Raw genomic sequence first — 26,867 nt, 5'->3', positions numbered from 1 at the left:
AATTAAGTTATAATTACCACCCACTCCAACCAACTAGTGAATGAATCAACTACACCCTTGATCCCATCGCCGATTAGATATTGGCGCCCGAAAAATGTCCTTTACAATTCTGACGACGTCATAATGACCGACAACAGTTCAGAGGAAACACAAACACGCCTCGCCGGCAAAGATGAGGATCCTGATATCTGACGTCACCTGGACGTGAGCTTTTTATTTTTAACTCACGATCTCGGGGTCGTGGACCGATACTCCAATGCCAAAACACGCTTCCAATATGGCCCACTAAGCCAAGGTCCCTCTCAAAGGGACGCCCTAGAGTCTTTCCGCCCGTCTCTTCTGCCTCTGCCTTCGGGCCCCATCAGGCAATGCTTCTGCGCCCGCCCAAAACCCCAGCTGACACCGCTGAGATCTCATTGTGGAGCCTACCGGACTTACACAATTAGAAAAAAAAACTATATATTAACGCGAGTTTTGCCAAAGATACGTGTACCTATAACGTAAAGTATAATATACCCTGTACGGTTTTTCTCTTCTCATGTCACGCAAGGAGGAGCTATGATCGTCTTCGTGACCCCAGTGCCAGAATTCGTTGTCAGTTCGCTGGACAGGAAGGGATAGGAATATGAAAGGATGGTGAGTGAAGATGTCAATGTTTGGCTAGGTAGGGTGAAAAACACGTTCGGAGAAGGCGAAGGGGTGTGTTAGTTAACTATCAAGGAATACCTTAACCCTACACCCCTTGGTGACAAGTCCAGGGATAGACCAAGAACCCGCACGGTGAATCCATGGAATGCTAATAAGATATTCGTCGCATTCAAAATATAACTCTGTAGCAAAGAGTTATATTCCCACTACGCTGAGTTTGTGTTCGAGCATAAATATGAAACAACTGTACCTACACTCAAATAGATAGAGCGTTTATTATGAACAATCGAAAGCCACTTCATTTGTGAGTTTCACAGGCTATATTTTCTCCGTATTCTCATGGGAACGGGAACTACGAGTGAAACCGAGGGGCATCGGCTAGTAGGCTATATTATTACGAACGATCGAAAAGTCTAGTGCGATAATATAAATTAAAAAGAAAAAAATGACATTACATAAGTTCCAAAACTGAGTGTGGACGGTCGATGGTTGTGGTTATACTTTTCAATGAACATTCGGTACTCTTCGTCCAGATCATCGTACTGAGGTTGCTGTTACAAACGGTTCAGGATAATTTCTATCTACACTATATCTCTCTACAATAAAACAGCGGCATGCACTTCATAGATACAAATTGCGCTGCCTACCCTGAGATCTCACTATGAACCTGTGTTAGACAAGAAATTTGCCATTTGTAAATTTGTACGTATGCCTACCCTAGTTAAAAACCTTATGCACGCCGCTGAATAGAAACCGCTTTATACATTAAAATTTCATGTCAATCTGTTTGTGGTCGCAACGACCGACCGATTTTAATGATTTTTTTCTATTTGGTAAGTATGAGGAATGAGGTTAGGTCATACAGTATTTTTCATTTTCCTATCCCCACTCATTGTTTAATCTTGATTTTAGTATTATAGTATGAAATCAATTTATACCGCAGAATGATTGCCAAATGAGTATTACAGGGGATTAGTAATAATTCTGCTGAGGTAGGACTTCATTGACTTGCGTATATGCTGCTTCTTTCTTTTTCACCCATTCCATAAAATAAAAATTATATTGCAAGTCGTTCCCGCCAACCGATCGCTACCCCTCTCTAACTCCCTACTGTCGCGCCACCCAGCGTCAGCACAAGCTAAGACGAGACCGAGTGACGTCATATCCGTCACAGGCTACTATTTATGTGTATGTACAGTATACTTTTTATATAATGCCAAAAATATTAGAATGCATTTATTTATCTTACCCGCTGCACTCCCGGCGAGCTGTTAGCACTGTCCACCAGTTCGGCGTTGGGGCCCGCCGATATATCTGCCAAGCTGTCTCTTCCTTGCGCTGCCCCTACAACACAACATTACCATTAGTTTATGGAGCAAATACCCACCACACTACTCCAGTCTCCAATCATAGGTTGACGGGGTTCGGAATAATGTAACGGCAACTATTCGTAATAGATAATAACTGTTTTATTGACTACTTCGTCTACGCCGTGAAATTTAGTTTATCACAATGCCCGCTAGTACCATGAATTTTTAATCATTTCATTAACATCCGTTAAGCCGTTCCAAAAGTTGACCTGGACAAACAGACAAGACTTTTATGTCGAAATCGAATTGAAAATATTTAAGTGTTATATGTGGGCCGATCCCGGCGGCACTGCAATGGCGGGCCGACCCGTGACGGGAGTGGAGCGAGCCCCGAACATCACGTCGGTTTACAAAAATCAGATTAATATACTGGTCCCGCAGTGCGGGAACTTTCAGATATTAAGCTGAAAAGAACAGATACTACACTTTGATCTTAGCCAAAAGGCCGAGAAGCGATACCGAAAACGCGGAAAGGGGCGGACGTCATTCCGCTGGCGAACATCTCTCTAACGCGACACACAACAGCGGACATAATGTGCAGCGACATCTGTTGATTACTGCGCACAACTCTTTGACGTGTACGGTTCTCCACTAGCTAGTTCCTAAACTGTCCACACATATGAGCAGCTAGATCTCTATGGAGGTCATTATTGCGTAAGAACCACGGCGCGCCCGTGATTTGACGCAGAAAACGATTCTGTAGAGTTTGAAGCGGCCTAAGGGTCGCTTTGGGACGGTGGGCAAACACTACACTAGCGTAGGTTAAGATCGGATGAATAGTACTAAGCGTTAGGAAATGTATGAAAAATGGTACTGACGTAAAATGACGTATTATGCCAGAAATCGTATTAAGCGGGTTCTATTGTATTATTATATTGTACTAGCGGACCCGGTCAAGCTTCGTTTTGACATATATGCACTTATTCTCTATCCCTACTCTACCCTTCTATACCTCTACCCCTACCCTACCCCTACCCTACCCTACCCCTACCCTACCCTACCCCTACCGCTTGACTCTTAAACGTTTGTATGAGAAATAGGAAAGGGCAGTTTTTAGGGTTTTCCCGAAAATTATTTGATTTTTTTCTCACCTTTTAAACCTTCCCTGTACTTCCACGAACATTTCAAGACCAAGATAAGATAAATCCGTTAAGCCCTTCTCGAGTTTTAGCGAGACTAACGAACAGCAATTCATTTTTATATATATATAGATAGATAGATAGATATAGATAATGTAATGTGTGGTACTGCTTGATTATTAAATAAATAAAAAAAAATAATGTGTACGCACCGGCTTCAACCCAGCTATGTCTGTGCGCGAGGTTGGCTCCCCCGCTGTATGGAGACGCGCTCTGCAGTCGACTGGCCTCTATACCGTGAGCTTTCAAACAGTCACCAAGCGCCATCTGTGGGACAAAAACGGATTCTTTAACCAAACCTACTAATATAACGCGACAGTTTGTATTGATGTTTGTTTGGATGTCTGTTACTCTTTAACGCCGCAATTACTGAACCGATTTGGCTGAAATTTGGAATAGAAACATGATTTTACTCTGGATTAACACATGCTACTTTTCATCCCGAAAACATCCATGGTTTCCGAGAAATTTGTGAAAAACTAAATTTCACTCGGACATAATCGCAGGCGTCCGCTAGTTACATATAAAAAAGATAGTAAATGCACTTGTCGACTCTACAATTATCGAAATATATATCGCTCGATTTCTCCAGGAAGCTACCAACAGATCCTGACAAAAAGGAACTGGAACCACCACCACCCTGGAAGTTATACCCTTCTAAACAAAAAAAGAATTTTGAAAATCGGTCCACAAATGACGGAAATATCGCTGGACATACATAAAAAAACACACACACAGCCGAAGGTAGAACCTCCTCCTTTTTGGAAGTCGGTTAACAAGTACTTAACTTTATGATAGTATTCAACTCTTCTTGTGAAGACCACGTCAATCTCTCAATGGATTCACGATTAAACCTGAGAGGTCTTAGGTTCAAACTAATGCACAATTGCAATGCAATGCAAATCTATTTATTATAACTATTTCATTATTTATTTGTTACTTTGTTTGCATTGAATAGACTCCAAAACTACTGAACCGATTTGAAAAATTCTTTCACTGTTGAGAAGCTTCACTATTCCAGTGTGTTATATGCTATATGTTATCCCCGTATTCATACAGTAACGAGAACTACACGTACAAAACCGTGTGGCGTCTGCTAGTCTTAGATAATTTAGTTTACAAAACAACAAAAAAAAAAAATTTAATGATAGTTCATTCATTATTTTTTTTAATTAAAAATTAACAATACAGAACAATAACTTAATTAGAAGCAACATGGTTTTACAAAATTTTACACAATTCTTTATACAATTATTTATACTTAAATAAATATTTAATTAATTTATGCTTAAGTTACCTGATCAATCATCAGATAGGGCATCTTGTTAGGCATCTTACTGGGGGACAGATGTTCGTAACTCTCTTGCAACGGAGGCAGCATATGGGGGGCCTCTTCGCGACGGGCTTCTATTATCTGTAAATAAATAAATAATATAATTAAAATAGCCGTGATAGCCCAGTGTATGTGACCTCTGCCTCCGATTTCGGAGGGTATGGGTTCGAATCCGGTCCGGGACATGCACCACCAACTTTTCAGTTGTGTGCATTTTAAGAAATTAAATACCACGTGTCTCAAACGGTGAAGGAAAACATTGTGAGGGAACCTGCATACCAGAGAATTATCTTAATTCTCTGCGTGTGTGAAGTCTGCCAATCCGCATTGGGCCAGCGTGGTGGACTAGTGGCCTTACCCCTCTCGTTCTGAGAGGCGACTCGAGTTCAGCAGCGAGCCGATAATGTTTTAATGACGAAATAAATAATATAATCTCTTTTGACATGACACAAACACATTATCTAATGTTTAAACTTCATGTTCAGTATTAGGGAATGTCATGAGCTGGTTTTTGCAACGCGGAATTTTCATTGGATCGTTGTGCGTTGCAAAAACCAGCTCATGACTAAGGGCCCCGTACGGGTTAGGAACAAATCGGGCATACTCCGACGTTGTATTACGTGAGTTTTAGCCGTGCTTCACAATAAATTTGTGAAATTAAGCCTTTGTTTATAGCTCACACAGACACAAATACTCACTTATTTCTATAAGCATGTTAGTCTTAATTTCTATTAATCCTGTATTCTTTATGAATATTAAATAGTTTTATCCTAAGCAGAAAGAACGAGGATCCTGAGGTACCTGTTAGCATACATTATTTCGGCCTAGATTCTAACGGAGTAATCTAGTAAAATATACAAGAATTTTATTACATTTTTCATTTATGTCGTCATAATCATCATCAACCCATATTCGGCTCACTGCTGAGCTCGAGTCTCCTCTCAGAATGAGAGGGCTTAGGCCAATAGTCCACCACGCTGGCACAATGCGGATTGGATTTTCATCCTACTCCTAACAAGTTAGCCCGCCTCCATCTTAGATTTCATCATAACTTACCATCAGGTGATGTAGTCAAGAGCTAATTTGAACTTGTTAAGAACAATAAAAAAAAATGCGTTTGAGAATTCGACTCTCAACGGGTGAACGGTCTCCTGGGGGTGCCCCTGCAACGTGTATGAACGCAGCTCACCTGGTTGATGTACTCCTGCAGGCGGGGCAGCAGAAGCACGTGCGGCACGAGCGCCGCCAGCGCCGCGGTGATCGCGTGCAGCTGGCACTGCTGCGCCGTCGATAGTACAGGGTTCGATATCGCGGAGTGCTGGATACTGGAAATACAATTTCAGCTAATTAAAAAATTCAAAGAAAAAAATACTACATAATAATATATATTTTTTTTTAAAGAATATTTGCCATATCTTTTATAATATGACCAATATTCCCATTCCCCTCCAACTAGTCGGGAAAGACTGTGCTAGGAGTGGGTACGACAATAGACCAACGGGGCGGGGATCGAACCACCACCCCTCGATGATAAAAAATACTAAATAATAATATTTATTTTTAGTGTCATAAAATAGTATATACTGTCTGTGATACGAAACAGAAAGGATTTATAATTTTACAGCTCAGCATTAAGCCATTATTGCAAAAAAGCAATACCCAGCGCTGATAAATTTCAGTCCCGGGTGACGTCACAGCCAGTTAAAATGACTAATCAAAATCGTTAAAAAAATTAAAAAAAAAATAATTTGTAACAACCTATTAAAAAGTGGATGCACAATCAGCGACCAAAAAACGTCCCTACATAGAGGCGAATGGAGAATATTGACATATTTAGCTGACTCTACATAAGTGGAATAAAAGAAAGCAGATGATGATAGGCTGTATTTTATTCCCGTATTCTCAAGAAACGGCCTCCGTAGCGCAGTAGTATGCGCGGTGGATTTACAAAACGGAGGTCCTGGGTTCGATCCCCGGCTGGGCAGATTGAGATTTTCTTAATTTGTCCAGGTGTGGCTGGTGGGAGGCTTCGGCCGTGGCTAGTTACCACCATACCGGCAAAGACGTACCGCCAAGCGATTTAGCGTTCCGGTACGATGCCGTGTAGAAACCGAAAGGGGTGTGGATTTTCATCCTCCTCCTAACAAGTTAGCCCGCTTCAATCTTAGACTGCATCATCACTTACCATCTCAGACCAATTATTGTATAGGACGTTACTTTTCTGTCAAAGTATATGATCAACGATCTAATGCGATTATAAAAACTGTCTCTATAGTATCGATGTTAAATCGTGTTCGTCGGTTAAAGAGCTCCGTAAAAATATCTATTTGTGTAATTGAATTGTGTAAAAAACGGGCAAAACCTTCTAGTTTAGTATAAGGTATATACAAAATCTAAGCTCGTTTTCTTCAGAAAATGACAGACAATTTTATTGGTGACTATGAGTGTGATACAGGTCCTTCTATAATTGGTCAGGTGAGATTGTAGTCAAGGGCTAACTTGTATAGAATAAAAAAAAAAAAAACGGGAACTACGCGGGTGTCCCGCGGGGCTTTGGCTAGTAAAAAACAAATACAAGGTAAACTCACGACAGTATCAACTGCAGCATGTCGCAGACGGTCTCCTCGGAGGACAGCTCGACGCACAGCAGCGCCAGCGTCGTGTAGATGGCGCTCACGTTCTCCGCCACGTTGGACTCCAGCTGGAGACCTGCAATATAATGCCTTGTTTGAACATAAATGAAAAAAATATATATTTATTAACAAAAAATCAAGTATGTTTTGCTCTATCAAATTAAATCAAAGCCTTGGATAGAAGCAGGCGTTACTTTGCGGAAGTTCATCATGATTATATAATGATTTATTTATTTTGCTATCATCCGCGAAAATTCGGCGAACCCATGCGACAACGTCACCCAGATCCGACAAAATACTCTCTACGTACGTCCTCAGGAGCATCCTCAGGAGATGTGTAGAGTCAAAATCTCCTGAGGATGCTCCGGTTTCGGGGTGAAACGTACGTAGAGAGTATTTTGTCGGATCTGGGTGACGTTGTCGCATGGGTTCGCCGAATTTTCGCGGATGATAGCAAAATAAATAAATCATTATATAAATCAAAGCCTTTATTAATCTATACTCATATTATAAAGCTGAAAAGTTTGTTTGTTTGTTTGATTGAACGCGCTAATCTCAGGAACTACTGGTCCGATTTGAAAAATTCTTTCAGTGTTAGATAGCCCATTTATCGAGGCAGGCTGTAAGCTATAGGAACCACGCGAGTAAATCCGCGCGGCGTCAGCTAGTCCTTACATAAGTTTTACAACAATATTAAGTTTATTTTTATTATTCTATGTATATTAGTAGGTTAGTATGTAAGTATGTTAGCGTATCTGTTATAAGTTTTAGTAAATTAGTCTTAGTCTTATTTCTATGTAAGGACCCCATATTGGGTATAGGCCTCCTCCAGCTGAACCACTCGCTTCTATTCTTAGCGTCAGTGAGCCAGTTCCTTCCTGCTAATTGGACGATATCATCGCACCAGTGGGTTTTTGGCCTGTCTACTTTTCTTTTTCCCGCTGGTCCAGGTGTTTTGCTCTATAACCTCCTCTATCTTCCAGTGAAAGTCATGAAAAACGGTTCAACCATTCCAGAGATTAGCCCGGATAATCAAAAAGACAGACAAACACAACAGACAACAAACTTTAAAATAGCTTGATCATGTTTTAATTTATCTCTTTAAGCGCTAAATAGCTTGCAAAACACACAGGTATCATGAAATCACAGACAGGCACTTTCATTTTATTTATATGTATTGAGTATTGATGATGTATAAACATATATAAGTGGCGTAGGCTTAAGAAAAAAATACTTGATTCTTACGTTCGTTAGTACTAGTAAACGAAATCGAAAATATTATAATAATAAAAATAAATATAATCCGCGGCACGATCCAAACTATTATAATAAAAATATTATAATAGTTTGGATCGTGCCGCGATGCAAGAACCAGCTCATGACTAAGGGCCCCGTATGGGTTCGAAACTAGTCGGGCATACTCCGACGTAATATCACGTGAGTTTTAGCCGTGTTTCATAATCAATTAATACGAAAATATCACTTTATATTTTATTAAGACGATAGGAGGAAAGAGAGCGATATTTTTCATTCCGTTGCTATTGGTCGACAATGTCTCTCCCGTCACGAGATCTATCGTTGACGTATGCTTGTATGTTGGATTACGAATTATAAACTTAATATTTAAGTAGATCTTTACCATCATACAGCGAACTGAAGATAGCGTATCCATGCTTGCTGATGAAAATCAAATCTGGTCGCGAGCATTTCTCCACGATTAGGCCCAACTCTGCGTATTCCACACTGAAAGAAGATATTAGTTTATACTATTAGCAATACTTACAGACAAACGTAAGATATAGCATAAATAAAGGTGTCTCTTTCAAAGAGAGAACAAAATGTAGCAAAAATTATCTCGTTTTCTCTGGATGAATTAATTAATCTAATTAATTACAATAAAGAACATTTAATTAATTAATCTAATTACATTACATTAAAGAATATTTCATTTATGAATTAATTAATCTAATTAATTAATGAAATATTCTTTATTGTATACCAAAATAAACATTTTAGTGGGCGCACATCTTAGACCTACATTACTCCTACGTCAACGACATGGTCGCGTGATAACTCTCTCTTTCGTTGTGATTGGATAAAAGAGAGAGCGATATTAACGATCCGCCGCTATTGGTCTACAATGTCTTTTTGTCTTCACACTGCGCAAGTGGCGTGGAAAGTAGCAAAGAAAGTAAGCAGAGACGTCATATTGACGTCATTCGTTATGGCTGAGCGCGAGTCAAAAGACCTAGTAGAGACTAGAAGCCATTTCTTGCACATGTAGACCAGTGTAAGGACAGATAGGGCAACTTTGCGGTGGCTTGAGGAGCATTGCTTAGCTACAGCATACAGAAAGGAACTCACGTGGGAGTGACAAGGACAGTGGCGTTTCCCCGGCGGTCGAGCAGCGTGTGCAGGATGCGCTGCAGAAGCGCCCTGGTGGCCGGCTCGCCTGCGCTCGACAGGCGTAGCAGTGCGTCGAGGAAAGCCGCGGGGAACGCCTTGCTTAGCTCTGTTGTTTTGTATGTTGTGCCCACCTAACACACAAAAGTGTCAATACTTATATATACATATGTTTAATTTTATATATAGATATTATTATACATAAATATTTTCGATTCCTCCGCTATTGGTCGACAATGTCTTTCTCTCGTCTTACGTTCTGGTGTTATAGGCTTACACGTGTAGGTAATTAATTTAGACATGTATGGAATGGTAAATAGGGGTTATTTTGTCTGTTCATTTTTCAAAACGGATTTTATATGCGGTTTTAACAACCAAATTAAGTTAAGGGGATTATATTTTATCTCAACATGTTGGTTTTTTTAGGGTTACCTTGAGCAGTGACTTGAGCAAAATGCTCTGCAGCATAGCATCAGCCTTGGTGCTTTTGCCGCGTTGGCTGGGGATCTTGCTTACGATGAACATCATTATATCTATCTTCTGGAAGTCGGGCAGGTGGTCTGCGAACTCTCCCAGAGCATTGATAAGGGCTTCTTGGTATAGCCTTTCGTCGGATTCTTTCTGTGGGAAATAAAGAATAAACACATACATACACAATAAAAAAATAGTCTACTGTATGTTTGTGTGTAACCTAGTTTTATTGATTTTGCTTCTTGCTCAAGAAGCTTCCAAACGTTTACTAAAATTATACATTTTGCATTTTTATTAATTACTGAAATTTGCCAAAACAAGTTTATGTTTGAAAATTAATTTATAAAGGAAAACAAAAACATTAAAATTGTTGTATTTTAAAACTTACCTCAGAATCTCGAGCGACAGAAGCGCGTAAGTTAGTCAGCAAATTGTTGATGATCTCCAATACAGATGGACCTGTAATTAATAATTATTTTTTTTATTACAATATCGATCTTGAGAGATTGTCTATGGCTTATACATAAGAAGAGAAAAGATTTGATTCTTTGTTTGTTTGCATTGAATAGGCTCAGAAACTACTGAACCGATTTGAAAAATTCTTTCACTATTGAGTAGCTGCACTAACCCCGAGTGTTATTGATAATTTGACCAATAGTTTTTGAGGCAACCTACTCGTAATATATTTTTAACGTACTTGATATAAAACACTTTTCATCCATTAAACAGATGGGTGAAGTTCGTTTCTAATACGGATAGGTCCCAATATAACCCAAGTGTTACAAGTTCCTCAATTACAGGTGGTATTAACATTCATTATTTATGTTATTGTAGAGGGGCGGTATCAGTGTTGGTATAAATATGAGGGTATATGATGACTTGAGCTCAGTTGTTTGTGAGGCAGCGTAAAAACAGTCACGCTGCCAGTCGCGTTATTAATTTGTGCAATAACGTTTTGTGTTATAATTATTGACAGTGTTTTGTATTGTGTTGGAGAACATGTCAGGCAGAAAAGGTGAGTGTTGATGCATTCTAAAGGGATCCCATAAACCTACTCCCAAGGTCACAAGTCCTGGGAACTGCTCGAGGTGTTTCCTCTGACAAAAAACAATGCTATAATCACAATCGCTGCTACCCGTCACGTCACACAAGGTCAATGGAGAACATGTCGGGCAGAAAAGGTGAATGTTTACGCTTAAACCTACTCCCAAGATCACAAGTCCTGGAACCTGCTCGAGGTGTTTCCTCTGCCACAAAGTAATGGTACAATCACAATCGCTGCTACCCGTCACGTCACACAAGGTCAATGGAGAACATGTCGGGCAGAAAAAGTGAGTGTTTATGCTTAAACCTACTCCCAAGGTCACAAGTCCTGGGTCCTGCTGCTGTTTCCTTTGCCACAAAATAATGGCACAATCACTATCGCTGCTACCCGTCACGTCACACAAGGTCAATGGAGAACATGTCGGGCAGAAAAAGTGAGTGTTTATGCTTAAACCTACTCCCAAGGTCACAAGTCCTGGAACCTGTTCGAGGTGTTTCCTCTGCCACAAAGTAATGGTAAATGGTATTGCTGCTACCCGTCACGTAACACAAGATTAATGGAGAACATGTCGGGCAGAAAAGGTGAGTGTTTATGCTTAAACCTACTCCCAAGGTCACAAGTCCTGGAAGCTGCTCGAGGTGTTTCCTCTGCCACAAAGTAATGGTAAATGGTATTGCTGCTACCCGTCACGTAACACAAGATTAATGGAGAACATGTCGGGCAGAAAAGGTGAGTGTTTATGCTTAAACCTACTCCCAAGGTCACAAGTCCTGGAAGCTGCTCGAGGTGTTTCCTCTGCCACAAAATAATGGTAAATGGTATTGCTGCTACCCGTCACGTCAAGCTCACTCACCGACGCTATCCCCTGCGGCGATGGCCACGATGTTGCTCAGCACGGCGGCGCGTGCGGCGCGCACTCTGGTGCGGGCGCGCGCGTCGACGTTGCCCGGCGCGCCAACGTCCAAGTGCTGCATTAGAGCTTCCACCACGCTGTACGAGTACTGGGCCTGAAACATATATCTATACATAATATAAAGTTTCAAATTCGGGATGGGATGAGATGTTATGCGATGGCGATATCACTTTCGCTACAGCTATATCTATAGCGATAATAGAATGGAATAGAATAGAAAACCCAATACTCATTTTGAGTTTAGATTATAAAATTTCTTAAATCACATTTTAAAAAAAAAAAAAAATTTAAGAAAAAAATAATCATGAAATAAATAATCCCGAAATCTAGTATTTCATAACTTTTTCATGATTTATGCACAATCTTAATCGAAAAAAAAACCGCTTGATGTCAAAGCTGAAATTTAGGAGGGAGGTAGCTTTAGTTGGTAGGTATCCACTAAGAACGGATTTTGCGATAGGGCTGGATTAAAGAGGACGAAGGGCGGACGAAGTCGCGGGCGTCCGCTAGTTCATAAATATATTAAAAATAAATAATTAATAATGACATGATGTGGATAATAAACTGACCTGAATCGAAAACATAATAATCTTAAATGTGTGCACGGCGAAGTCATTTGGCACCCATAGCTCATGTCGGTCGAAATGCCTGCAAAAATTGACAATAAAATAAAATAAAACACATTTTCACAAAGTAGGTCTTCTAAATATACAAGAAACTGTTGGTTCGGTGGAGTGGTTGGTCTAAGCTCTGAATCCCCTCTTATGAGAGGTCCTGGACTTGTAGGAGAACTATGGTGATGATATAACAACACTCACGTGAGCACAGGCCGCAACACGCTCCGTATATGCCCGAAGGCCGCCCGCCCCACCAGCTCCCGCAGACACGCCTCGGCCAGGCGCGGCGGATCCTCCTCAAATCCATCCCGAGTGTCTGTCTCCATGCACGACACTGTTTCATACTTTTCTGCAGTCTAAAAATATTCAATAGTATTAAAAATAATAAAAGAAACCTGGTCGTTGGGGTACCAAGGTGCTGGGATGACCCCAAACTAGAAAGCAAAATATTGGTCGACCACCCACTAGGTGGATCAGCGATATCAAGAAGGTTGTAGGGAGCCATTTGATGCAGGCAGCGAAAGATCGTGGTCTTTGAAAGTTCCTACAAGAGGCCTATATAGATCTAGAGGCCTAGCAGTAGACATTCTGGCATACCTCACTACTAAAAAACCATATAGATTTCGAAAAGTAGACAAACATACTCGAAAGCCTTCGGTCCTGATCATTAGGTACCATCTGATATTGATCGACACGTAACGTACCCACTAAACTAAAAATCGCAATAATAACAACATAATATTATTATGTACTACCTGCTGATTAGTTTGAAGACGGTGCTAAGCCAGTGTCGTTTTAATTTAAGCCGTTTCTGAATGAACCACATGAAAGAGCACTCCCTGAAATATCAAAATATTTTTAATATTCTTACATGGCTTGAATTAATACATCACCGGCTTAGCACGCTCTTCAAACTAATTACATGAACTTGAGAACCTCCTCCTTTTTGAAGTCCGCTAAAAAACCTGGGATACGTCCTTAGCCGGCTATGTAATTAGAAATTCTAGAATCAATACCTGCATATTATACAGAAGCGACGGCACAATCTTATCCATATGCTGAGCTTCCCAAATGTTCTCAACCAAATCGTCAGATACAGTCTTCCTTATCACACCCTATAAAAACAAAAGTAAATTAGTTTATTGTATTTTTCGGTTTGGAAAAAATTCATAGATCTAATAGGTCACAATAAAATAAAAAAAAATTAGAAGACCATCGACGGACAACAGACTTTTATCATAAATGTATTTTACTGATGAGAATATCATTTTCTGTCACGCAAAAACTACTGGATGAATTTGGTTGAAATTTGGAATGGACATTGACATCCTGTATTAACACATGGACTAATTTTTATACTGGACATTAGCCAGTTTGATTTTTTTTTGTTTTTTGATCGATTGTGTGTTTGTTGGCATTGCATAGGCTCTGGAACTACTGCAACATTTTTTCAGTGTTGGGAAGATATATCCCCGAGAGTCAATGTAAAAACCAAAGATGGATTGCAAAATAAATAAGATTATAAAATTCAAAATGTACTAAAATTCTTTTAACGTAATTAAATTTGATTTAATTACGTTAAAAGAATTTTAGTACATTTTGCAAAATAGTTTTTAGTACATTTTGAATTTTTACATTTTTACATTTTTAGCTTCCTTACATTAAACGTAACATTTTTCAATATCTGGACGGTAAACATAAACGCACAAATAACAAAGATATTTGTAATTTTGTTTGAACGCCAATAACGATCAGCGAATCAACGACGTCATTAATTCGTGCCATTTTGTATGGGGCGTTTTTCAGATATCCGTGGCAGTTACGCAAATCTGACCCGTTAAATCCCTGTAGCTCCGAAAGTAATGATCGCATATACCCTGTTACTTTTAGAAAATTGCTTTACTATTAGCATACTCCTAATTTCTTCCCCTATGGGAACGGGAACCACGCGAATAAAACCGCGCGGCGTCTGCTAGTAAAATATAAATTGGACAAATACCTGTAGGCCCTGTATCCCAGCCAGTCGTATGTTGTCTCTCGTAGATTTATCACTGTGGTTACTGTGACACATCGCAGAAAACTTCGACACGAAGAAGTCATATCTGCGATGGTACGATGGAGTGTCCTCTTCTATGTTTGCGAAACGGACAAACTGTGGGCAACAGGCGTGATTCATTTATTAACCGTCTTCAAAAAAAGGAGGTCTCAATTCAACATATATGTTTTTTTGGAGTTTACTACTTAAGAATCGATTTTTCATATATAACCCCGGGTATAAAAAAAAATATGGAGAGTAAAAAGCGATAAAGGAATGACAGCGTTACGTTTTTTGTGCGCAACCTATTCTGCGCACCTTTAACCGTGCACTGCTGCACTGCGTGCTCCTCGGTTGCGCACTTTTCACTTTTCTGGCGCAAGTATTGAGAATTACATAGTGTATGCTGCGGGGCAACATACACCTATTTAGACAGTTGATTTGAAAGAGTTAACTGACAAATCGGAGCTGACACACACTTATTTTTAATGTTTGTTACCTGGGTCATTCCACGTCAAATCGACCAATAGTTGGACTCGACCCCTTTCGATTTGGATAAATTTTGGTCAGAAGTTTTCTTTTATCCTATAACGAAATTCTGCCGAAGAAAAAAAATTAAAAATTTTTTTTTCAAAAGTTATGCAAAATCCAAAATTTCACTATTTTCCATATTTTTTAAATTTATGTTTTAAAAATCTCGAAAACTATTGCAATTAAAAAAATCGCTTATGGTAAACTTCAAAGGGGATACTTGGGGCTATTAAAAAAAAAAATTCCAAAAAAAAATTTTGAAAAATCTCCAATTTGTGAAATTTTGAATTTTTGAAAATTGTCAAAATTGACCGTCGACAATAAATTTTTGGCTCAAATTTTTTTGTGTACTACCTTGTACCAATCTTAAAAGATCCTGAAATTTTTGGAACTGTGTTTTTTGTTTTTTCAAAAATATGAATTTTTGAAATTTGTTAAAAAAAAATTTTTTCTTAAATTTTTTTTTTTTTTAATCTGTTTGGCGAATCGCGTAATTTTGATATATTGAACAGTTGAAATTTCATTTAGTGGCATAATGATGAGAAAAAAAACATTAATGATATTTGTTTATTATTGGTTATTAATTTATTTAATAGGGCTTTTTACGTGTAAGTTTACTTGACATTCTGTTACGAAAATTTTTTTTTCTTCAATTCTTCAGTTACTGTTGTTGCTCCTTTTCTTTTTCTTAACCTGAAAAATGTTAATATGACATCTGTGGCGTGACGTTTGAATCTTTACGTGTAAGATAAAGTTAACCTTTCTGATTTTTATTTCGAAGACAGTCATCATTCTAAGTAAGTGTCTAGAAATAACTCTTTCCAATTCTAAACTTATAACAATTATCTTATCAAGTGTTTAATTTGAGGACATTATCTAGTTAAAATTTTGAATGCAGAAAAAATAAGAGATTAGTGATGGAAAATAAAAAGTGTTCGATTGGATTATTTAAGAATGAAATATGCTCTGAAGAAAAATTTATTAATTGCAAAGATTTTTCTGACGAAGATCAGATTACTCTGAATTCTAGAAGTGGTTTTTAGTTAGGGCTAGAACAGACGTTAGTTTTATTTGCTCTCAACATGACAAACAGTATCGATATCTACGAGTTCGTTGAAGAACCAGATATTAAAAGCAGGTAAAAATCTGAAATTTCTGTGTTAGTACTTTATCTATTTTAAGTTTGGATTTAAAGATTTAAGTCATATTAACATTTTTCAGGTTAAGAAAAAGAAAAGGAGCAACAACAGTAACTGAAGAATTGAAGAAAAAAAAATTTTCGTAACAGAATGTCAAGTAAACTTACACGTAAAAAGCCCTATTAAATAAATTAATAACCAATAATAAACAAATATCATTAATGTTTTTTTTCTCATCATTATGCCACTAAATGAAATTTCAACTGTTCAAAATATCAAAATTACGCGATTCGCCAAACTGATTAAAAAAAAAAAAATTTAAGAAAAAAATTTTTTTTAACAAATTTCAAAAATTCATATTTTTGAAAAAACAAAAAACACAGTTCCAAAAATTTCAGGATCTTTTAAGATTGGTACAAGGTAGTACACAAAAAAATTTGAGCCAAAAATTTATTGTCGACGGTCAATTTTGACAATTTTCAAAAATTCAAAATTTCACAAATTGGAGATTTTTCAAAATTTTTTTTGGAATTTTTTTTTTTAATAGCCCCAAGTCTCCCCTTTGAAGTTTACCATAAGCAATTTTTTTAATTGCAATAGTTTTCGAGATTTTTAAAACATAAATTTAAAAAATATGGAAAATAGTGAAATTTTGGATTTTGCATAACTTTTGAAAAAAAAATTTTTAAATTTTTTTTCTTCGGCAGAACTTCGTTATAGGATAAAAGAAAACTTCTGACCAAAATTTATCCAAATCGAAAGGGGTCGAGTCCAACTATTGGTCGATTTGACGTGGAATGAAATCATATAACATTTATCAACCAATTTTAAAAAATCCTTTGTTGTTTGAAAGCGTGTACTTCCAGATTGGTCCCATTTAATTTCCATGAAAATCGGTTTAGTAGTTTTGTGTTAAAATCAAAATAACTGAAATACGTCTTTGAAGTCGGCTCCATTTTTATGTTAAAAAGATTATTTCATTGAGCTTGCAAAAAAATTACTTTGTTTTTTTTATTTTTAACTAGGATTTAACCGCACATACAGAGACCTGCTCTGGTAAGAAATTAGCGTCATCATAATCGCTTGTCTAGAAGTTTCCTGTACATTATTGAATCGGATATTTACTAGGAATATTTGCTATAGAATCTGTGCAGTACGCTTATGAAATGAGTAAAGATCGTGACCGAAGAATTAACGGTTTTATTTACCCATGGCAGAGTCGCTTGAATTCTAGTTTCAGAGGCCGAATATGTTATGTATTATATGTGCACCCGTTCATAAACCACCTAAGCCACCTTTTTACGAAGTATACGAAATTACATTAATTAAATATATGTAATTAATTTTTAAAATAACTAGGTCTAAGTATAGTGCGAAAAGCTTTTTGATCATTTGCTTTAAAAAAATATTTCATGCATTTGCATGAAATCGAAGAATTATTTTATTCGCAAATCTATTAAAGTATGGCAAGTTCGTCGATGACACTCCCATGATATGCGGGCGACGGGGGAAAGACTGCGCAGGTGTGTAATCGTGCGTGCGGGGAAGTGAGGTGCATCAGTCGTGGATTTTCATTCATCGCTACACGCCCCCCGGCCCGCGCGGACCATCGGGAGTGTTACGAACAAAGTCGCCAGGCTATAGGTGCCCCTCTAAAAAGTACGTAGATATAACTTGGCATATCCGTGCAGTCTTTCCCTCTGCGCCTCGCGCACAACTTCACACCCGCGCAGTCCTTACCCCCGCCACCCGCATATTATGGGAGTGTCATCAACAAACTTGCCAAGCTATAGTGTTCAATACTTACACTCTGGGTTGCGAGAATTTGCAACTGCGGATCAGTGGATTCTAGTAGCTTCTGCACCATCTTGAGGAAGCTCTCCACGAACAGGTTGAGGGTCTGAGAGTGGCACGCCAGGAGCAGCTGGTCCATAGCCTCCATCGCTATTATTACGAACCTAAACATGAATGTATTCTGGATCAATAAAAGCCTTTTTTGAACTTTACACAAATCTAAAAATAACCAGGCCAGAAATATTAGGTACAGTTAACGCTTGACTGCAATAGGGTAGTTGACTCATATCAAATTTAATATAAACAATAATAATTTCGCATAGTACATGGAATAAGAGTCTGAAATATATCGATATTAATTAATAAAAGTTAAAGATTTCTTATACTATAACTTAATTTAAATCATGTATTTTTTCAAATTTTCCAAACTTCGATAACGCTGTCGTCTATTTTGTGACGTCACAATGTTACTTGATGTACTAAACGTCAAACTAATTGATAGCGAATATTTTTGTCAAACGCTCCGTTTGGTAAGGGATTTGTTATAGTGGCGTCATGAAACAGTTGAAATATAGACCATCATGGCCGACAGGCATTTTGGCTCGTAACGTCAAAAACATATTTAAAAACTAAAAGGTTTAAAGGACCATTTTAGGTCCACTCTTGTACCCCGTATCATTAAAATTTAAAAAATACAAGGATTTTATTAAAATCTAAATAAGTGAATAAATCTAATTAAATAAAAAGAAATAAATTAAATAAAAATCCAATTTTTTGAGTTATATCAAGATGACGCTCATAAAGCAACTATGACATGACAATTGATAGCAAACGTCAAATCGACTACTGCATTGATACGTCATCAATCCACCATATTATTATTAACATTAGACCATCTTCTCTCTCTAAAACACCCCAACAATTCATCTAAAGTTGTAAACAATATTGACCATTTTAATAAAAAAATACATGATTTTTAAAAATACCGATTATTTGTAATTTCATTTTAACTTGTAACTTTAATATATAAAGTGTGTGTCTTGAGACGATTTCTAGCCTTCAGATTCTTATGATATCTTATCTGAAGTAGGTAGTGGCGTGTGATTTATCGCTTGCTGAAAATTTAATATCTCGCGGCATATTCAAATAGTCGAATGAATGCCAAAATAATGCAATATCCAGTCATTTTTAGTTTGAAAGAATTTTCATGAGTCATAAATCACCTTTGTATGCTTAATAATTATTAATATATGAGTTTATTATGTTTGAATAATGAGCCATTTCCTCTGAAAGTTTTAAAAGGATTCTTTAAAATCTTTACAGGAAAAAAGGCTTATTGAAAAGCAATTTGTTTGACTTTCGAGAGGAAATAGATTATTTATTTATTTAAATTCACGACTGACAAGAATCCTTTCAAATACCTACTATATAATATGTAATCGTACAACAAAAATAGCAATACACCCCTGTGCCTTGGAGAGCACGTAAGGCTTTACGTGATCTCCGGCCCTGCGCCTGATCTCTCACCGATCGTCTCGGACTATGAAAGTGAATTCCCTCACTTTCATAGTGATGAGAGAGAGTGCACCTGTGCTTGTGCACACACTTATGCACTATGATATATCCTGCGTATACCATAACTAAGATTGGCCGCGGTGATTAATAAATTCGGTCGAGAGCAATATTATATTATTAATTATTATAATATACATCGAATTTGAATAAGGAAACCAACTAGCAGATTCCCGCGTGACACGTTTTCTATAAAAGCGGAATTTACACCTTCTTCGTGAATCTATCTATCTATTGGTTAAAACTGTAAGAACGTTTGAGTAGTTTACAAGTTTATCTCGAAATTCGAACAGACAGACACACACAGACGAGGCGGAATTCTTTATATTATCCATACTAATCAAACTATAGAGGTAAAGTTTTGTGGTTTGTAGGGGGTAATTTCTGAATCTACAGAAACCGATTCTCAACTCTCAGACTCTTACCACTAGAAAGCCACGTGTCATAGACTACATTTTATCCCGCGGGGCGTCGACTAGTATTATAAAAAAAGAATTTTCAAAATCGGTCCACAAATGACGGAATTATCGCTGGACATACATAAAAAAAAAAAAAAAAAAAAAAAACATACATACAGCCGAACGTAGAACCTCCTCCTTTTTGGAAGTCGGTTAAAAATACATATTATATATTTAACTAGCTTAGATTCCGATCCCGTAGGAATACGGGGATAATATAGCCAATAGCATTCCTCGATGAATGGGCTATCTAACATTTAAATGATTTTTCAAATTGGACCAGTAGTTCTTGAGATTAGCGCGTTCAAACAAACTCTTCAGCTTTATAATATTAGTATGGATTTGCCACAACCTACCCATGTCTCCGCCTATAAATATCCCTCGAAGCTTTCTGGAAAAGGTACTCCCCAATCCTGTCAAGCTTCTCCGGGCTAGAGAGCGAGTAGAAGGTGAGCTTCTCCATGTTGGACTTGACCAGGCCATCTTGTGGCGACGCTGGGAAGATGTTGTCAACGAGTCGCTTGTACCGCGGCCGGAGGGCGGAGCAGCATCCACAGCAACCTGTAAAGGATAAAGAAACTTTAATAAAAAAAAATTTGACCGACTTCAAAAACATAAAACATACTGACTAAACTAAAAAGCGAAAAATAACATCATACTAAGTTCTATTTATCATATTATGTTCTAACTGAAGATCAGGCGGTGTTAAACACATGTACATGAAGTTAAAGGCGGTGTCGCGGTCGTCTCAGGTAACATACATTAAAAAAAAAAACATAATGACGAAATGAGAACCTCCTCCTTTTTTTGAAGTCGGTTAAAAAGAAAGACTTTTATAAAATACTTATTCCCCGTCAAATCCGAAATAAAATATAGCTCATGTTGATATGATGTTGGTACTTAGCGCCCTCGTGCGGGGAAGCGGGAGGAGGGTCGAGTTTAGTTAGGTGTCGAGTTAATTCGCACGAGTTCTAGGTACTAGAAGACTTTACATGCAATACCCTAACCTAAGCTTACAATACTTTATATACAAGTGTACAAGTATTGGAGGTTATTCCTAATATTTACTAATAATTGGATTATTATTCCCCTCTAATATGTTTAACTACGAGTTTATTGAAAGAACTATGAACATATACGTACATTTTTAGCGATTTAAATAGCTTACAACTATTCCTATTCCGGGATATTTTTTTTTATAGTTAAACAGATTAGAGGGTGATATTTCAGGTAATTTTTTTAGATTTTAAACGTTCAGAAAATGAAGTCAAAAAAAACGCTGCTTGGCGGCAGAAATAAGCATTGTACTTAATAAGTACTCTGTCACAGATAGCTCCACTACTACAAGATTTCTATAGATGATTCTATATTCCATCAAAGTCAACGCACCCTGAATGCCACAATATTGTTAAATTCAATATACTCGTATCTAAATTAAGGGGGATTGATAATTTAAACACTTGACGGTTCCAATGAGTATTGATAAAATCTTTTTCCAAAACAGAGTATTTATTTATTTGGTCCACTAGTGATTGTAACAGTATTTACATAATTACAATCCAAAGTATTAATGTAATAAACACGATCAAGTTATACAGAAAAGGGATGATTATTCTCAAATCTATCAGGCAACTGTTGTACATAATTAATTGCTATTTCCTAGATTAATAACTAACTTATGGCAAAGGGCGAGAACTATTAACATTCGAGGGTTATCTAGTTTTCTTTATCCAGTCATACTTTGTCGATAGAACAAAACGCACACACAAGTGCCATTATTATAATTATTACAATAATTAATTATACATAATAATAAATATATCTTTTACAGCTTTAACATGATTCAGATAATGGTACAGTGTGATTCGAAGTGTATCAGTCCGGACGCCCTCTTGCCCGTGGATGTAGACCACGTCACGACGTTATAAATGAAGTACCCTAGCCCTAAGTAGCACGTCGATTCTCTTTCTACGATCGCAAACGCTTCGAAAACTAGAAAAATGTATGGGAATGACAGATCTTGAACACGATCGACGATAGTCGATAGCAAATGTCATTACTATACATTTTTCTAGTTTTCGAAGCGTTTGCGATCTTGTTTTTTTTATTCTTTACAAGTTAGCCCTTGACTACAATTTCACCTGATGGTAAGTGACGATGCAATCTAAGATGGAAGCGGGCTAACTTGTTAGGAGGAGGATGAAAATCCACACAACTTTCGGTTTCTACGCGACATTGTACCGGAACACTTAATCGCTTGGCGGTACGTCTTTGTCGGTAGGGTGGTAACTAACCACGGCCGAAGCCTCCCACCAGCCAAAAAATTAATTAAGCCAAAAAATTATAAATGAGGACATGTCGCTGTAGCTAAGTAGCACGTCGATTCTATTTCTACAATCGCAAACGCTTCGAAAGCTACTTGCCACTTGGCTACAGGGGCTCGTTCGTCTTCGCCAGCGTAGAAGCTGTGTAGCTTGTGTTAGTGTTGCCCTGGAAGCGTTCTGTCTTCGTCAGGATCGTAAAGAGCGTTTTTCGGGCGTGTGAGTAGATTGACCTATATAAAATAGGTCAGCTCTTCCTTCCAGTTCATTACAATAAAATGAACTGGGTCATATAGAAACAAACCTGATAGCTTCAACATTGTTACAATCAATAATACAAAAATGAATCGCAAAATGCGTTGGTAAGCGCATAACTCATAAACGCCTGGACCAATTTGGTCAATTTTTTTTTAAATTGTTCGTTGAAGTTCTAGGATGGTTTTTACAGCGAGAAAAATTCGAATAATTGCCGGAAAAACCATAAAAATAGCCCTTTTCTTTTTCCCATACAAATGTTTTTTAACTAAAACGTAGTCAATTTGAGTTTTATTGTTATTGTATAAAGTTCATATTAATAATAATTAGAAAACGGGGTAGGGGTAGGGTAGGGGTAGGATAGGGGTAGGGTAGGTCACGCGGACGAAGTCGCGGGCATCCGCTAGTTAGATAAATATAAACAACAATATTATGTCAAAGTTATTTACAGAATCACATACTGACACACCTTATGCGCAATGTATTGGAATTGATTTTAAGTATATATAGAACACATAACACATATATTTGAAGTAAGAGATTGTTTTCCAATAATACAATGTTCTTGGCTTTTTGCCTTAAACATCGGTACCAAATGCGTCTCCTAACATCCATTCAAATTGTACTTATTTTAAAATACCAATAAATAAATCTGTAATGTTTATGGGATACTTTAGTACATAAGTTAAGAGATCCGAGATATTAGTAATTTTGTTTGAACGCCTATACAAATCTAATGATCATTATGACATACGACGTCATTAAATCGTACCATTTTGTATGGGACGTTTTTCAGGGATCCGCGGCAGCGCCGCAAATCTGACTCTTTAAATCCCGGTAGCTCCGAAAGTAACGATCGCAGATACCCTGATACTTTTACAAAACTGCTTGACTATAGCATACTCTTAATTTATATACAATTTAAAAAACCGTCCATCCCTCTGCTTATAGTTGAAAAAAGTAATAGGGCCTGACGTTAAAGTCATGGTAGGTACATTGATTGTAACAATCATAGTTCCGTGTTACAGAACCGGTTTTAGACTCTACGTGCTGTAAATTGGCTTAGTGGTCGGATGGTGGTTGATAGGAAAAGTTTGATGCAAAATACAATGCGCTATTCTGTAACTAGGTTTTTATTACTCGAAAGTGTGAGTTTCGAAACCGATTTTGTCTCACTCTATCTATAGTAGATATTGTGATAGTAAATGTTATTTAAATGGGTACATACCACGATAAAAACGAGATTTTTAATGTCGATATTTCGACCCAGTTGCATGGATCGTGGTCACGACGGAACTGAATCGATCTACCCTCTTTCTCGACGACGAGAAAGAGGGTAGATCGATTCTGCCCTTAACAGCTGACTTCACTTCTCATCTCGCAACTTCAATTCCGTCGTGAACACGATCCATGCAACTGGGTCGAAATATCGACATTAAAAATCTCGTCTTTTTATCGTGCTATGTAGCCGTTTAAATAACATTCATAATGAACAACCACGAAATAAGTTTAAAATCATTGTGATAGTGATCACAGAACATGGAAAACCCTAAAGCTAACGCTTTAGCAATAGAAATTTTTGAGGACGTACACAACTTGGCAACTCGTCCGTAACACACCCAATGGATGAATGATGAAAAAATCCACAACTGATGCACCTCTCTTCTGGGAGTGTCATTTACTTGCTAAGTATACGTAGTAAGGAATAACTTGCCAGACTATAGAGACGAATTCAAGATTCACACTGTCGAGTTATAAAAACATCGTTACAGAATAGCGCTACTGTTCCATTAATAACAAACCCTTACAAACTAAACTTACATGTCATGTACACTGTTCTGCTTATGAAGAAACAAGTCCTGTGTGTGATTTTACGTAATTGCAACATTTGGGTAACTTACACAATCACTTCACAAGACAATTTCACACTTATTACACATAAATAATAATTCACTTAACGTATCTGCATATTCAATTGTTCAAGTCACATGTTTTTCAGATTGCTCTAACATTTCGGATAGATAAGTAGGTATACTTAACACAAAATAATAAATATTATATGCGCACTGTATTACAGAAAAGTAATATACTTAGTTGTTGTCAATAACGATAAGAATATTCATAAAAGTTAAGTTGAAATAACATAATAAAACTCCTAATAAACTACAGGTATTCTGATGAAAAGGTTTTCTACTAAGTACTTTCAGAGTAAACAGCTCTAAAGTTAAGTGAAATGGGAAATTTAACAAAAAAATAATTAATATTATTATATTGTGTAAGATAACGAAGGTTAATAAGTACATAAAAAAACCACTAAATTAACTTTAATATTATAAATTCAAAATATTTCAAGTAGGCTCCGTTTACAAGCACTTTGAAAAAAGTCAAGTTCTTTGATCATTGACTCAACAACCGAGAATGAAGACAAAATATTATTAAAAACATTTGTATGTTGTTTCCGGTGACTCTACTTTTTAGATAGACGGTTACAGCAGTTGGGTACGACGAAAACTAAATTAACTATGAACAATCCCGAACACTTTTCTATTATTTTCATTCACAATAGTAAAAACTTTTAAAACAAATCACTTTCGCTTGAATAAGCGAAGATCCGCTTAATATAAAACACCTCCACTCTAGTCCACATGACTATCCAGACTCAAGTGTATGTAGGTTTTCCTACAAACCGAAGATAATAATAAATTGTTGATAAGAAAACATGCCAAGTTGAGCGGTTAACGCCTCAATGGTTCCGTGCCCCAGTTATCTATTAATGTATAAGTAGGATGGCGATTTTCACATCGAGTTATTGAATATTAGCCGACCATATAATTATATTATTAGGTATATAGTTAAAATTTTAAATGCATATTGTGATAAGTTGTTTTTCTCTTTTCAGTTCAATGCGCTTAAGCATGTTTTGTTTTTATAATAATATTTTTTTATAAGCGATTCTGAGTTGCATTTGTTAGCATATAACTTATACCTAACTACAATCATAAGCGTTGGTATTAAACACTTATATGCTCTATTCTAAAACACGATTTTCTAAATCAAACATATAAAGACCGTGCAAAACTCTATACCCTACATACCTACCTACTACAAAAATAAGATAATACAAATTATATAGGTAAATTTACCGAGGACCTCCTTAAATTCTGTTAAAAACAAATTCCCACCTACCATGCCTACTGTGTCAATCCTTCAGCCGAATTATCTCTAATTAACTTTGTTTATTAAACATACCGACTTAGAGAGGTTTTCAGAACTTTTAAGGAACCCAAAAAATATATATTTATCAATAATCTAATTATTATCATAGATTGCTCTGAATTGCTAAAATACATATTAATACTTTAAGTATTATCCTGAAGACGAAAGTATTTAATTTTTAAACGTATTTTTAATTTTTATCAATGACTGTGCTTGCATAATCCGGAAAATCTTTTTAAGGTTCCGTAGTCCACAAGGAACCCTTATAGTGTCCGTCTGTCCGTCCGTCCGTGGTTTAGCGCAGAGACTAATACTAGTAGAAAGCATGAATATGAACATTAAAAATTTTAACAAAGTCGTAAAATAAAATCTTAAAAAATATATTTTTTAGGGTACCTTCCCTACATGTAAAGTGGGAATGAATTTTTTTTTACTCGTTTATTTAAATAAGTGTACCTATCTAGGTTATTCTTATTATCATTCTTTTTTCTAAGTTGGAGACTGAAGTGCAGTTGCCTAGAATATGCCTATTCGCTCTGGTACGCCTATGCACTAATCATAGGTAGAAGGAAATACAAAAGCCGAAAGGAAGAGCATTCCTCAAATTAGATGTTCTTATTAGAAACGTCGATGCGAAACGCTTCGTGCGAATAATTTCTATCCTAATTTCATTTGAATTTTTGAATTAAAGGAAACTCCTAAAAAGAAAAATATGGCAAATATTCTTTTTAAAAAATATCAAGTCACAAAGTTGGCCGCTATTTAAATTTGAAGTGAAACAATTGAACAACATACTCTCCTCTTTACAAATTGTGCCATTGATCACCTAGGGCACAGTAGATTAGGGGCTTATAATAGCCTGACATTTACGGAGCAGCCCCGTTTTGAAAATAGGTTATCGATGACAACGGCGTAAATCTATTATATTAACCGTGCATTGAGTAAAGTAGGTACGCAAGTGTGTAAGTAGGTAG

The 26,867-nt window shown here is 37.0% G+C and overlaps 1 protein-coding gene and 1 non-coding gene across 4 annotated transcripts in view; both read right to left on the bottom strand.

Moving 5' to 3' along the window:
- LOC112043225 (protein EFR3 homolog cmp44E) overlaps nt 1–26,867 on the bottom strand; it is a 39,778-nt gene that overhangs the window by 6,575 nt on the left and 6,336 nt on the right. For 2 of the 3 annotated variants that reach the window (XM_024078539.2, XM_024078541.2), the window contains exons 2-17: nt 20,458–20,662; nt 18,085–18,235; nt 14,572–14,724; nt 13,589–13,687; nt 12,774–12,928; nt 12,525–12,603; nt 11,896–12,049; nt 10,386–10,456; nt 9,959–10,147; nt 9,488–9,660; nt 8,763–8,866; nt 7,079–7,199; nt 5,680–5,815; nt 4,455–4,571; nt 3,310–3,424; nt 1,898–1,992 (exon numbers count right to left, since the gene is read on the bottom strand). In XM_024078539.2, coding sequence (XP_023934307.1) covers nt 1,898–1,992; nt 3,310–3,424; nt 4,455–4,571; nt 5,680–5,815; nt 7,079–7,199; nt 8,763–8,866; nt 9,488–9,660; nt 9,959–10,147; nt 10,386–10,456; nt 11,896–12,049; nt 12,525–12,603; nt 12,774–12,928; nt 13,589–13,687; nt 14,572–14,724; nt 18,085–18,235; nt 20,458–20,662 — 2,117 coding nt within the window. Of the gene's footprint in view, nt 1–1,897; nt 1,993–3,309; nt 3,425–4,454; nt 4,572–5,679; nt 5,816–7,078; nt 7,200–8,762; nt 8,867–9,487; nt 9,661–9,958; nt 10,148–10,385; nt 10,457–11,895; nt 12,050–12,524; nt 12,604–12,773; nt 12,929–13,588; nt 13,688–14,571; nt 14,725–18,084; nt 18,236–20,457; nt 20,663–24,498; nt 24,705–26,867 lie in introns of those variants that run through there. The other variant, XM_024078540.2, reaches the window with a different exon arrangement.
- Nucleotides 2,283–2,475, bottom strand: LOC112043260 (U2 spliceosomal RNA). Its single transcript, XR_002886669.1, has one exon. It is a non-coding gene; the product is annotated as a U2 spliceosomal RNA (small nuclear RNA).

This window comes from Bicyclus anynana, chromosome 2 (genome assembly GCF_947172395.1).
Source record: "Bicyclus anynana chromosome 2, ilBicAnyn1.1, whole genome shotgun sequence".
Taxonomy (NCBI): Eukaryota; Metazoa; Arthropoda; class Insecta; order Lepidoptera; family Nymphalidae; genus Bicyclus; species Bicyclus anynana.
The sequence above is the reverse complement of the archived record's forward strand: the minus strand, read 5'-3'. Positions and strand labels throughout refer to the sequence as shown.